At 52.5% G+C, this 13,236-nt stretch overlaps 6 protein-coding genes across 6 annotated transcripts; 2 read left to right on the top strand and 4 right to left on the bottom strand.

Moving 5' to 3' along the window:
* Positions 1 to 319: 319 nt before the first annotated feature.
* On the bottom strand, positions 320 to 1,810 carry RHO25_002917 (uncharacterized protein; the record flags this gene model as incomplete). The annotated part of the gene is made up of 3 exons (XM_023598456.2): positions 320 to 702; positions 761 to 1,693; positions 1,801 to 1,810. The coding sequence occupies 3 exons, from the start codon at positions 1,808 to 1,810 to the stop codon at positions 320 to 322; spliced, it is 1,326 nt and encodes a 441-aa protein (XP_023455753.2).
* Positions 1,811 to 2,423: 613 nt separating this feature from the next.
* Positions 2,424 to 4,217, top strand: RHO25_002916 (uncharacterized protein; the record flags this gene model as incomplete). The annotated part of the gene is made up of 1 exon (XM_023598455.1): positions 2,424 to 4,217. The coding sequence occupies one exon, from the start codon at positions 2,424 to 2,426 to the stop codon at positions 4,215 to 4,217; it is 1,794 nt and encodes a 597-aa protein (XP_023455754.1).
* A 118-nt stretch (positions 4,218 to 4,335) lies between these two features.
* RHO25_002915 (uncharacterized protein) lies at positions 4,336 to 5,243 on the bottom strand (the record flags this gene model as incomplete). Its single annotated transcript, XM_023598454.2, has 3 exons — positions 4,336 to 4,411; positions 4,464 to 5,070; positions 5,141 to 5,243. The coding sequence occupies 3 exons, from the start codon at positions 5,241 to 5,243 to the stop codon at positions 4,336 to 4,338; spliced, it is 786 nt and encodes a 261-aa protein (XP_023455747.1).
* Positions 5,244 to 5,804: 561 nt separating this feature from the next.
* On the top strand, positions 5,805 to 8,462 carry RHO25_002914 (uncharacterized protein; the record flags this gene model as incomplete). Its single annotated transcript, XM_023598453.2, has 2 exons — positions 5,805 to 6,971; positions 7,080 to 8,462. The coding sequence occupies 2 exons, from the start codon at positions 5,805 to 5,807 to the stop codon at positions 8,460 to 8,462; spliced, it is 2,550 nt and encodes an 849-aa protein (XP_023455748.1).
* A 149-nt stretch (positions 8,463 to 8,611) lies between these two features.
* Positions 8,612 to 10,232, bottom strand: RHO25_002913 (uncharacterized protein; the record flags this gene model as incomplete). Its single annotated transcript, XM_023598452.2, has 2 exons — positions 8,612 to 8,824; positions 8,880 to 10,232. 2 exons carry the CDS (start codon positions 10,230 to 10,232, stop codon positions 8,612 to 8,614), a joined length of 1,566 nt encoding a protein of 521 aa, XP_023455749.1.
* A 1,439-nt stretch (positions 10,233 to 11,671) lies between these two features.
* RHO25_002912 (uncharacterized protein) lies at positions 11,672 to 12,867 on the bottom strand (the record flags this gene model as incomplete). The annotated part of the gene is made up of 2 exons (XM_023598451.2): positions 11,672 to 12,739; positions 12,793 to 12,867. 2 exons carry the CDS (start codon positions 12,865 to 12,867, stop codon positions 11,672 to 11,674), a joined length of 1,143 nt encoding a protein of 380 aa, XP_023455750.1.
* Positions 12,868 to 13,236: the final 369 nt, after the last annotated feature.

Here is a 13,236-nt window from a genome sequence, read left to right as displayed (position 1 = left end):
TGCCGGTAATGGATATACTCCATGAGAGAATGATTTTGCTTTCCAATCTTCTCGTACTTTACTTCTTATTGAGGTCGTGGTATCGATCGTTTGTCTTGAGCTGAACGAATGCTCGCAGGGCTTTTGATTCTCGCGAAATCGAAACTTGATACGCTCAGCTCTGTCAGTCCTCTGCGATCAGTTGCACATCGTGGTGATCATCGCTCAAATGTTCACGAGTTCTGTTACTGTAATTTTGCCCTTTCGCTGGTATCTGTTCGTCACTACAGACTTCATGCAGTATACTATGAACAATTTGAGATACTATACATGGCAAAGCTTACAAGTCCTTGACCTTCCCAGTGAATATCGATCGTAACCAAGAGACAAGAGTCCGCAGACTGCTTAGCCACCCAGACCAAGGCTGTGTCCTGGTATCCGCTACGCTGAGAGAGTTTCTCAAAGCTTGCGACGAAGCTACGTGTTCGTCGTGCCCGAAATTGTAATGAGTATATTCGTTCATGTCATTCTTCTTTCCAAGCTTGGCCATTTCCGAAAGATCCATGCCTGCGATTCGTGTGTACTCCTGAATCTTGTGCGAGCGTTCGTATCGGCACTTCTCGTAGAGTGCTAATCGGGAGGGGATATCAGCAACCGCGGTGCCGGCGGGGAGTAAAGCCGCAAGAGAGACAGCATCCTCGATTGCCTGGCCACCACCTTGCCCTAGAACAAATAAAGGATCAGCATAAGTTGTCAGAGACCGCAAGCTTCGATGTCTTACCCTGATGAGGCAGAAAGGGATGAGCTGCATCTCCCATGATGGCAAGCCTTGTGTTGACGAACCCAGGTACGGCTGCCATGTCCAGTAAATTCCAGACTTTGAGTTTGCTGCCATCCGCCTTCTCTAGAATACTTTGTACTGATGGCGCAAAGTCTTTGTAGATCTGGAGCAAACGTTCTTTGCTGCCGAGCTCTTGCCATCCACCTTGCCCTGAGATATCACTAGCAGATTCCCGGCTTGGATGAATAGCCACAAAATTCATCATCGTTCCGCTGTTGCAGGGATACATGACCATTCTTCGATCGTCGCCTATCCACATTGTCAGATATCCCTCCTTCTCCACAAGCGGAGCCGTCATCGGGTCCAATCGAAGCGCCTCTGTTGGAATGAGGAAGCGGAAGGCACTCTTTCCTGAGTCAAAAGGTCTGAGGTCACCTCCGGGAATACTCTTGCGCGTCTTGCTGTGCACGCCGTCTGCTCCGATGACCAGATCACCTCGAATGCTCTTTCCGTCTTCGAATGTTATTGTAGCAGTCTTTGGATCGACCGAAGCAACCCGACTGGAAAGCGTCAGTTTGGCTCCATCTTTGAGGGCCCTGTCCTTGAGAGTAGTATGCAGCTGACCCCGATGGACCAGGTGCCACGGATGTTTCCATTTTTCGGCAGCATGACCAGTATGCATTGAGAAGCGAGGCTGGCCATTGGGCAGGTTGTTCGTGAAACCCACGCACTCGACACCACCAAAGTCTTCCGCATAGAGACCCATTCGTCGTAGTAGGCCGTTGCTGTTTGGTGCTAGATGGATGGCAGCCCCTGTCTCTTGCGCCATCTTCGATTGTTCGAAAATCTCGACATCGTGCCCTTGCTCACGGAATGCGATGGCAGCTGTGAGACCACCGATACCCGCTCCAACTATTAGAATCCGCAATGGCTCTGTGTTAGGCATTTTAGTAGCTCTCAAAGTCCAGAATGGGATTACGAGTTTTGGACAAAGTTGAAAGAGACGTTCAGCAGGCGATATGCTATGCCACGATACTCACCAGCACTCATATTGATTGACTAACCGAGCGCTCCATCTAGAGAGCGCCGCCGCAGGCGGGATGCTGTGTCCGCCTCCGCTCCGTAGCCCTCCACCGAGGGACCAGTTCCAGCGGATACACGGCATAGTGGCATATTGGCGAAAGTATAGCGTGTGCAAGTCGTGCGCATTTCCAGAGTAGATTAGCGCCGTCGAACACAGAGCGCGCTTCCTGTCGATAGAGCGCAGCCATTCGTCGTTCTCCGATCATGACTGTCATCGAGAAGTGACAGAGGGCACTTGTCCAAGCTTCTCTGTAGCTGCTTGACATTGCAAGAAGTCGTTGTCGGCTCGGTTCGGTTCGGGTCCGAAACGCTGCAACGCCTCAGGCAGGAGCAACCTCGCCCACACGGAAAGCCACATGGAAGCAAGCAGAGAGCGATCCGGTGGCTGCCAGCTTCCTCCACATTTCGACCTCGTCTTGCTCATCAACCACGGAAAGAGTATCGATGGCCAGCGGCAGGATGTCTCGGCATTGTCCTAGCACGCGTCTATTGACGTGCTTAACAAAAGTGTCATCGTAGGTGAAAGTGATCTTTCCAGCACTTCTTGCATCTCATTTTGTAGCCGCCACACTATTACACAATGCCTAACAAGATTCTAGACCTCCATAAGGTCGATCGAGAGACATACCCATACATTTACGAGGAAAATGCCACCATCACACTCAAGTCTTCAGAAGGACTTGTGCGAGTCAACGTGTACAGACCGAAGACGAACGAGAAAGTGCCAGTTCTCGTAACATATGGGCCTTACGGCAAGGACATCCCATACGAAGCATTCTTCCCTAAATCCTTCTCGGAAGTGAATCCAGAACAAAAGTCAGCACACTCAGCATGGGAGACACCCGATCCAGGATACTGGACAAGCCAGGGTTACGCAGTAGTGCGGGCTGACGAGCGCGGCACTGGGCAATCGCCAGGATTTCTCGACACTATGTCTAGAGGCACATCAGAAGCCTTTTTCGAAGTTGTAGAGTGGTGCGCAGAGCAGCCATGGTCATCGGGCAAGACTGGCCTCCTTGGAATCTCATACTATGCCGGAACTCAATGGCGTGTGGCAGCACGGCAGCCCAAAGGTCTTTCTGCGATTATTCCATGGGAGGGAATGAGCGATTACTACCGGGACCGATGTAGACATGGTGGTATTCTGAGTGATAAATTCATTGACTTCTGGTGGAATCGCCAAGTCATCACGAATCAGTATGGCAGACCTGGTCGCAAAGCGCGGAACTGGGGCCCAGACACACTCGAGGGCGATCTATCTGAGGAAGAAAGGGCTCAAAGTCGTCAAGACCAGACGATCGACAATGCAAATCATAGATTCCGAGACGAAGACTACTATGCGAGCAAGGACTTCAACTTGTCCGACATCAAGGTGCCTCTGCTTTCCGTTGCAAACTGGGGCGGCATACTTTTACATCTCCGCGGCAACGTTCAAGGCTATCTGCACGCTGGAAGCGAACTGAAATACCTGCGGTTCATCACTGGCCGCCACGATCTGCCATTCTACTACAAAGAAGAAGTCGAGCTGCAGCGCTCATTCCTTGATGCTTTCCTGAAGAATGACGATCGTGTGGGCTGGACGGAGAAGGGTAAACTCCCACCAGTTGATCTCGTACTCAGGAAAGGCGATGTTGGATTCAACGATGCACAAGCGGAGAAGGCGTATACCAGACGTACTGAGAACGAGTGGCCAATTGCGCGGACGAAATACACTAGGTTCCACCTTCAACCCAATCAATCTCTCGCGGTGGAGAGCCCATCGCAACCACAGGTGAAGAAGATCTCCTACAAAGCTCTCGGAACGCTCGACGACCCTCAAGCTGTTCAATTTACCACTGCTCCTTTTGAAGCGGAAACAGAAATCACGGGACACATCGTCGCTCGCCTCTCCGTCTCCTGCTCTGCATCCTCTGAGCAGCCCTCGCAAATACCCTCGGACATCGATCTCTTTCTCACACTACGTTACATTTCACCATCTGGCAAAGAAGTGTTCTATACCGGCACAGCAGGCGATCCAATACCTCTCACCAAAGGCTGGCTTCGTGTCTCTCTTCGTAAGACCAATGACTCTCACCCGCAGCACAAAGGATACCTACCTTACCGAGAGTACAAATCAGACGATGTCCAGCAAGTCGTGGCTGGGGAGGTATATACCGTCGATGTGGAGATCTGGCCGACGAATGTCGTGGTCGAGAAGGGGGCCAAGTTGATATTCGAAGTGGCGAGCGGTGATACGCAAGGCAGTGGTATCTTCCAGCATAAATCCAACGTGGACAGAACGGAGGCAGTATTCGGCGGAGACAATCACCTGCATATTGGTGAGGGCCATGATAATTATGTAGTGCTGCCTGTGATACCACAGAAGGAGGCGTAGATGAATGTATAGAATAATTGCGTGGTCTGGCTTGAGTCTGCTCATCTCTCACCGCACCAGAATCGCCATCCGTGTCGGAGATGGGACAAATGCTGGTTGCATACTCAAGGCCCGCAGCTCACCAGGGCACATGCATCGGTGTCTTCAGCACTTCACTGTCCTTGCCAAGTACAGGCTCTGCAGTACCAATGTCACTAAGGTCTTGTCAGCTTTGGAAATATCCGCATACCGAGAGTGAAGACTCACCCTGGGCCTCTCGGCGCCCAGTACTCTCCAGTCTTGCTGATGTTGAACTCCTTATCAATCCATTCCCTCAAACTACTCGCCGATTCTTCGGGCGTCACCGCGCCTCCATCATCCCAAAACTTATCAAACCCAACATTCTTCGTCATCTCTGTTCTCATGAAAGCAGGATGTACCAAACCCACAGCGACGTCATGTTCCTTCAAATCTAAACTCAACAGCTTACCTACCATGTTCAGAGCCGCCTTTGAAGCGTGATGGCCGTAGTTACCGCCGCCTTCTTGTTCATGACGAAGAGTGATGGATCCTGCTTCGGAGGATACGAGGATCACCTTGGAGCCTGATGGCAAGTGAGATCCTTTGAAGAGAGCCTGAACTAGGAAGATGGGGCCGATGGCAGAGGTCTTGTACATCTGAACTTGGGCATCGAAGTCTGGCTCTTCGAAAGATTCTTTGATGAAGACGCCAGCAGAGATTATAACGAGGGAAAAAGTAGTGTTCTTGGGGAGTTGTTTGGTCAGCGTTTGGCCGGCTTCGGGAGTGGCGACGTCGATGTTCGGGATCCAGTTCACATCCTTGATTTCGGGAGGGGAGTCGGAGCGTAGAGTGCCTAGCCAGGATTGTCAGAGAAGTCGAATCGTGAATATATGAACAGAGTGTGTTTTGTCTTTTCAGCATACCATAGACTTGCCAGCCGTGCTTTACATAGTCTTCTGCCAATGCTTTGCCTAGTCCTCGTGTCGCTCCAACGATAAGCACCTTCTTCTTGTTCTCGTCAGCCATGATGGGTGCCTGTGTCAACTTTTTGTCGCTGAGAATTTAGCGCTCAGCTTATTGTCTGTAGGAGAGCTCGATGATGGTATGTCGGATGACGTGCAAGACGAGCTTGAGCTCACGCCCGAAATCACGTCTTCCGCACACGCTCACCTGATCCTGCTGTGTCGCCTTCGACTTCTACATCGGAAGCTTTATTGTGCTACTCGTGCTTGCCCTCCGCGCGAAAAGCTCTCAGGTAAAGTTATGCCCGGGCTGTATGACTGTTGATTCTGGCCATAGGACCTGCCCAATCTCTGTTCCGAATTTGGATCTTGGTGTACCAACATGGCTGACCATGACCTGTTTCAGACACGAGATCCAGCGCTTGACACAATGTACGCGAAACACAAGCGATGCCAGCTGTGATGTGGTGACACCAATCTGTTGTGATTGCTGGATCGATGTGCAAAGGAGAAGCTTCATGACGCAGGAACTCGCCTCGCGTTGCAGCTTCCTCCTCGGCCAGAGCTGCCCGAGCTGCTCCTTCAACGATGCACAGCATCCTCTTCTCCGTAGCCATAATGCGCCATGAACGTCTTCGCATTGACGATGGCGGTTCAACACGCGAGCATCGAAGAGCTCCGTCGCATGATTCGCACCCACCCGGTCATCGACAACCATGCCCATAATCTCCTCCGCCTCGAACAGCTGAAGCAAGAGGACTTCTTGAGTGCGACCAGCGAAGCTACTGGCACCCAAATCATTCTCATAGACGACGGCTTAATCGGCGATTTCCACCCTTACGATTGGCATGATCAGTTCGTGGCTTCGCCGTGCAAGCGCATCGTTCGAATCGAAGCAATTGCTTCTGAGATCCTGCACGGCTTGCACAAAGCTGAGAAGCTACCGGTCGGCATTGCAATTGCAGATGAAGAGGCTTGCTCGCTTGCCTGGATTGCCTTCATCACAGCATTCGAGGAAGCCATCGTGGCATACCTCGAAGATGATGCGGTCGTTGGCTTCAAGAGTGTCATTTGCTATCGCACCGGGCTAGACATTGAGTTCGGCAGCGATCTCGAAGTCTCTGAGACAGCTTTGAGGAGCTTCATGCGCCATTATCTGCCCCGCTGCGTCGAAAACAAGTTTCGAGTCGAGACGAAAGGCATGAACGATGCTCTCGTAATCAGTACCTGCAAGTTGTTGCAGGCCTCGTCTCGGCAGAATGGAGTCGCGAAGCCACTCCAGTTCCACACGGGATTTGGTGACAACGACATCTCACTTCTGGACAGCAATCCCGCTGTTATGCAGGACTTCATCAAGGTATATCCCGAGGTGCCAATCGTGCTGTTGCATTCTTCGTATCCCTACACGCGAGACGCGGGATATCTGGCGACAGTGTACAAGAACGTATTCCTTGATCTTGGCGAAGTGTTTCCGCAGGTCTCACGAGATGGCCAGGAACAAATCATTCGTCAGGCTTTAGAAATCACGCCCACGAGTAAGCTACTATGGAGTACGGATGCTCATCACTTTCCCGAAACTTACTACCTGGGCAATGTGCAAGGCAGAGCTGCTCTGGAGAAGGTCTTCTGTGAATATGTTGAGCAAGGCGATCTCTCGGTACACGAAGCTGTTGGTGCCGCAAAGCGCATACTTTTCGAGAACTCGAACAGTCTTTACCAGCTCGGACTGACTCTGCCGAATGAGGCAAACAGCAAGCCGCTTGATGTACAAACGGACCAGGGAGCTGCAAATGTGAGTTGATGAGATCGGGCGAGAGCTTTAGTAGGCCAGTATTTCACCTCGAAAGTAGAAGCGCCCTGAAAGTTGTACTGAAAGTACTGCACTGATTACTACTTATAGACCACTACCACGGCGCAGCAAATGAGTACACTAAGCGCACAATCACTCCTTCAGACGATTCTGCCAGTTGTACATGACCACAATGTGCAATATGTCTTCGTCCAGTGGCTAGACTACATGGCTCAGCTGCGATCAAGATGGCTCCCAATCAAGTCTTTCAACAAACTCCTGAATGGTGATGGTCGATTCTCGATATCTCGCGGCAACCTTGGCACCACACCCAATGACCACATGTCATCAGCCCGTGACCCAGTCGGCTCAATATACGTGGAGCCAGACCTGACCAGTTTTCGACTGATGCAAGACGTGGGGCCTATCAAGAACGCGGCGACCGTTATGGCAAGCTTCACTGACGAGACAGGCGAGCCACTTGTGCTTTGTCCAAGGGCACGTCTGACCAGGCTGGTGCAGGAGCTCAAGGACAACTACAGTGTTGAGCTGCTTATCGGCTTTGAGATCGAAATCACCTTCTGCCGCCGAGAGGTTACGCAAGGCGATGAAGTGTCTTTCTCGCCGCTCGACACCAACCACGCTTGGGGCACATTCTCTGACGAGCAGTACGCCAAATCACTTGAGCTGATCACCTCAATTGTGGGAGCATTAGCAAACATTGGCGTCGAGATCGAACAGTTCCACTCGGAAGCCGGTGCAGGACAGTACGAATTTATTCTGCCTCCTCTTCCACCCATCGAGGCTGTCGACACACTCATCCAAGCCAAGCAGTGCATTCAACAGACCGCCGCTCTGCATGGCCATCGCGCGACATGTCATTCAAATGCATTCCCAGGCATCGGGACTGCGGCTCATGCTCACATATCATTGAACAGTAATACATTGTCCTCTGCAGAGCTCAAGGCCTCATCAGAATCTTTTGCAGCTGCGATCCTGCAGCATCTACCCGCCATCTGCGCTCTCACGATGCCGCAATCTGTCAGCTACAATCGTGTCGCAGACGACAGCTGGACAGGCGGAACATGGGTTGCTTGGGGAACCAACAACCGCGAAACGCCTCTTCGTCGAGTGAATGATACACGATGGGAGGTCCGGTGTCTCGATGGGTTTGCCAACATGTACTTGGCTCTTTCTGCACTCTTGTCGGCTGGGCTGTATGGCATGGAATCGGAGTCGCGGCTGGAGCTGCAAGACTGCAAAGTGAACCCTACGAAATTGAGTGAAGATGAGAAGAAGAATTTGGGTATCATTCAGCGCCTTCCGAGATCGCTTGAGGAAGCTTTGGCTGCTATGGAGGCGGACGAAGAGTTTCAGGGTTTGCTTGGAAGGGAAGTTGCGATGAACTGGCTTGCGGTCGAGAAGGCAACGATGGAGATGCTCGCGGAGATGCCAGAGGCTCAGCGAAGAATTTGGTTGATGGAGAGATATTGAACGCATCGTTCGGTCCCTACGATTGATCAGAATGCATGGAGTTCCCAGCATATTGTGCTTCATTATAGTATCAGATGTAAGATCTATGCGAAACAGCGCACGAAGGGTGAAAATTACTACATTAGCTCTGTATAATGTTAACACTTGCACTACCTCTGCCACTTTCTGCTCTTCATGACAGTGGTGATAGCATGTCGAATGACGATGCCAGCCTTTTCCGTTTCCTTCTTGGTCAAACCCGATGTCACGCAAACCTTCAGAGCCGGCTGAGGCTGCCATTCCTTTTCGAGATCTTTGGGTGCAAGTCCTAGCGCGCCTGGCATGGATTTGAGACGTGTGATGAGGACGCCGTTGTTGAGGCACTGTCGTAAGGTCAGCTTGGAAGTTCGTAAGGGACAGGCCGGGGCGGAGACTTACCTCGTCAACGCAGTCGTGGAGAAGAGCCTCTTGCTCCGCTCTCGACAGGTTCCGATCTTGGACATGCTGGTCTTTGAGAACAAGCAGAATGACGGGATTCTCGGGCGCACTGTTGGTGTGAACCCAATCGCTTCGAGGATCGAGCTGCGCACGTATGGCTGAGATGTTCTCCCGCAGTGTGGAAATGTGTCGGGGGTCCTCCTGGAGCATCGTCACAGTCTCGGAAGCAGTGGTCGCCAGGAATGCCGGCAGAGCTGCAGAGAATGTGTAGGCCGCAGCACTAAGACGCTGATGTTCCACAATCTCCATGTTACCAGCACAGAAACCACCACCACTCGACATTGCTCCCGCGAGGCCTCCGATGATCATGTCCACGTTTGTTGGGTCCACGTTTTGATGTTCTGTCACTCCCTTGCCACTGCGTCCGAGAATGCCATATGACCAAGTCTCGTCCAAGATGATACGGAACTTGTACTTGAACTTGAGATCAATGAGTTTTGGCAGGTTGACCATGTCTCCGATGTTCTCAAATAAGCCTTCCGTGACAATGAACCTCCTCGTAAGCGGCTTGCCTCGTCCTTGCTTCACAATTCGCTGCAGTACTCGCTCCAAATCTTCCATATCGTTGTGCTCATACCAGTGGACAGTACTTCTCGAGATCTGTAGGCCTTTGCGGATGGGGTAGTTGACTGCCTTGTCTGCCACGATGATATCTCCTCTCTTACTGAATGCCGGAATGACACTGCTGATGGTTGAGAAACTCTGCGCATAGATGATCGCTGCCGGCATGCCGATGTGTGCCGCAATATCTGCCTCGCTCTTCATGTGTACATCCTGTGTTCCGTAGAAGCCCGGTGGTGAGCATGGCCCGACACCGTAGGTCCGCACTGTAGTAACAGCCTTATTCATGAGATCTTGGTTCCCAGCAAAGTTGTAGTGGTTGTAGCTCGCCAGGTTCGTCACTGTCCTGCCATTCGCAAGTTTCGCTTTGGGTCCTGCCATTCCCGTGATGACGGGGCTCTTCTCATTGGTAAGTCTTTCGAATTCAGTCTCTTCGCCGGCCAGCGGCTCGGGTGTCCAGTCTTCCACTAACTCATCCACTTCATCTTCCGTCAGAGGCACGTTCTTCTTCCTCTTGGTGCTGTATGACGGTGCGAGCAGGTAGCGCACGGCGAAGATGAACAGGAATAGCTCGACTGCGCTACGGACAGGATCATTCTGATATGAGGACCGAATGTAGCGCACTACTATTGCTGATCCAGGTATTTGCTGCAAGTATGAGGCGGTGCTGTCGATGAAGGCGAGCGCTGAATCCGGCAGCTCGCCTTGTAGGCTCGCGAATGTCGAGTTCATCGTCAGGGGTATCGCGTGTACTGGGTGTAGGTTTAGGTGTCGTTGCGCTCCCGATCACTCGCGCATCATTCTTATGGCGGCTAGGGTCCGTAGATGGTCGTATTGCTGAGGTCGGCGCGCGAGATTCCGCGTTTCAAGATATCATCATCGAGAAAGGTTTGAGGTCGGAGGCGTCGGAGTCGCGAGTTGCTGCATTAGGGTTTTCTTGGCATTGAACATGTATGGAAAGAGCGATTGTGTACTTGGGCCTCTTCGTGTGTGATCTGATCATGCTCCTGCACGGTCGAGAGCTCATCATCTATGAATGGTCTTCACCACAACCGTGGACCTGAGGCAGAGTTGCGGCAGCGAGCAGCAAGGCCAGAAAGCCCCGCAAAGGCATTGCCTACTTGGCCGGACGGGAGTCCGGTGCGGAGGACTCTTCCCTCCCTAGCCATCCACCAGGCCAGCCACATGGGCAGGAGATACGCTATTGTTCGATTTGACGCGCTTCGGAGCTTCCATTCTTGTTCCGAGGGCGATATGTCATGCACACGTCTACCGTTCGACCAGCCAAGCACCAACTGCCACAGCCGCGGACATGCCGGTCACAATCTTGGAAGAGTTGGCATTCCAGTCGTCGGCAGCGACAACGACCATGCCCAAATCCTCCCCATACGTTTCCGTACGAACTTCTCCACTCAGCACATCGACAAAGCCCCTCGGGCCAACGAAACTGAACATCCATCGCAGCTTTTGCCAACCCCAATCTTCAGCTTTCCAAGTTCACGCACACACTTAACCCTAATCGCGTACCATGTCTCAGTTCGGCTATTCCACTCGCATTAGCGCGCCAACTTCGCGATCTCCGACGCGTAGTCCACGCCTCATCCTTCAGACCATCATTTCGCGTGTAGCGGCACCATCACGCAATACAACATGCTTTCACATTACGATAACTACCTACGGATGCCAGTAACGCATTCATGCACCATTCACTATTGCAACTCCTCGTCGACCCCGTCGTGCCAGGTATCCTGCCTGTTGACAAGGATCACGCGTTCGCGTCACGCACGCGCCTCTCTTCTTTGCTGAAAGCTTTGTCTTCCAGCTTTTCTCGCCATTCACACGAATGCAAAGCTGCAAAACGCAGAAAGGAATTCCACTCTAAACGTGGTCAAAGCGCAGAAAGAAAAAATTCCGTGCACTTGTGTGTCCGTCTTGCGACCAGCTCGCAGAGGACAGTAGTTGGGTATAAGTTGTCCGTCCAGAACCCGCGTGATCCAACAAATGAAATCAAGTACGCCAGGAAAGCAGAATCGCTCCGTGTATATTGTTGCATGTGGCACTACGCATGCCGTAGACTTGGTAGTCTCAAATAAAGTGTGCTCGGTGAGCACCATCGTGAATCGTATCGTAGCATGTCATGAATCTTGACACAAGGAAATCGCATGGTGAAATCATGTTCGCAACTCGCCCCCGAGATCCATTCCGAGTCCATTGCTGCGAGTGCTGCGGGATACAGTCGGGCTGGTGACGGGAGGTACGAGCTTGTCAAAGTCCAGTCTGCGTCGAGCAGATGCACCGGGCGTGCGGCCTGCCACGGGCGTGCGGTTCCATTGCCCTTGTGCAGGTGACGGAGTGACATTGATGAAGTCGCTAAAGTCAAACTTCATACCTGGTGTATTAGGACCGAAGCCGAGGAAGCCATTGCCGGATGTTCCAGGTGTCATGTGTGAGGAGGGTAAAGGTGTCGACTTGCAGGGTGGGGTAGTCGGTGGCTGAATCACAGTCTTGGCGTTGGAAGCGCCGACGGCTGGGGAGGGAGATGTAGCGAGATACATGAGAAGGTCTGCCCCATCATCGTCGGCCTTGGGTGTACGAGACCAGGAAACTTGATTGATGCTCCGTAGGCGTTGTTGTGGGGGTGGTGTACGTGGAGGTGAAGATGTGATGCGGGTGGAAGCATTGATGCTGAAGCTGGTGATGGGCAGATCGGCATCATCATCCTCGCTGGACTGCGGCGACGGCGGGTCGTCACTCTGCACCGAGCCCTCGGTGATGAAGGATAGTTGAGACACATGTGAGAGGTTGGTCGTTGTGGACTGGAAGCGTGCGTGCTTGGTGTGCTTGATAGGCGAGGACTCTGGAAGTCCCTCCCGCTTCTTCCATGTATCCTGTCGAGCAGCTGCGCCTCGTGTCCGTCGTCCTGTAGCAGCGCCTGAAAGCGCATGCTGTTGTATGTTGGCGGATCTAATTCTCTTGAACCTAGAACCGCCGCCGGACCTGGGCAGGTCATCGGAGAAGAGCGGTTCGGTGATCGGGGATGAGGCCAGGCCATTGCTGGAATGCAGTCGGCTGGAAGTAGTCGAGGCGGTATCTGAAATGGTATCATTGCTCGACGCAGGTCGTTTCCTCCTCATACGCTCTTCAACCCGAGGCTCGATGGCGTCCAGGCTCAAATTCTGCCATCCATTCTGGATCTTGACATTGGCTAATGCAAGGCGGTCTTGCAGCGTCCGGGTCATCTGTTTGGCGACGACAGGTTAGCAATCGTCGATGTGGTCACTTGCTTGCTCACCTTTGAGACTTGGACTCTGCGCATGACTTTGGTTGCGACATCTTCAGGCCGCTCGACTCCTGCTGTAGCCGCCATGTTGAAGTCTGTGATCAGCAGAGGGGCTCCAGACCAGCCGCAATGTCGCTCCGCTCAGCTGATAGATTCGGAGCAACGGTCGAGTCGGCTGATGGCAATGCAGTATGTGCCTGCAGTCTGGTAGCCAGGCTGTATGGTGAGCCTGAGCTGCTGCAAGGAGAGTAGCAGCCGTAGGCCGGGTGCTGGGATGATCGACTTGGACAAATCGGCGATCCAGCGCTCGGAGGCTTGGTGCAGTTGGCTTTAAAGTTCATCCGCATGGGCGACGGAGATATAGAAGGCGAGTACTATTGATTGTTGCGCCGAGTGAATGTCCAAATGGCGGAGGGCGGAAGTGAAGAAAGAGAAAATCGTTGTGGCAGCGACGCT

Source organism: Cercospora beticola, chromosome 2 (genome assembly GCF_033473495.1).
Source record: "Cercospora beticola chromosome 2, complete sequence".
Taxonomy (NCBI): domain Eukaryota; kingdom Fungi; phylum Ascomycota; class Dothideomycetes; order Mycosphaerellales; family Mycosphaerellaceae; genus Cercospora; species Cercospora beticola.
This window is presented reverse-complemented; position numbering and strand designations above follow the sequence as displayed.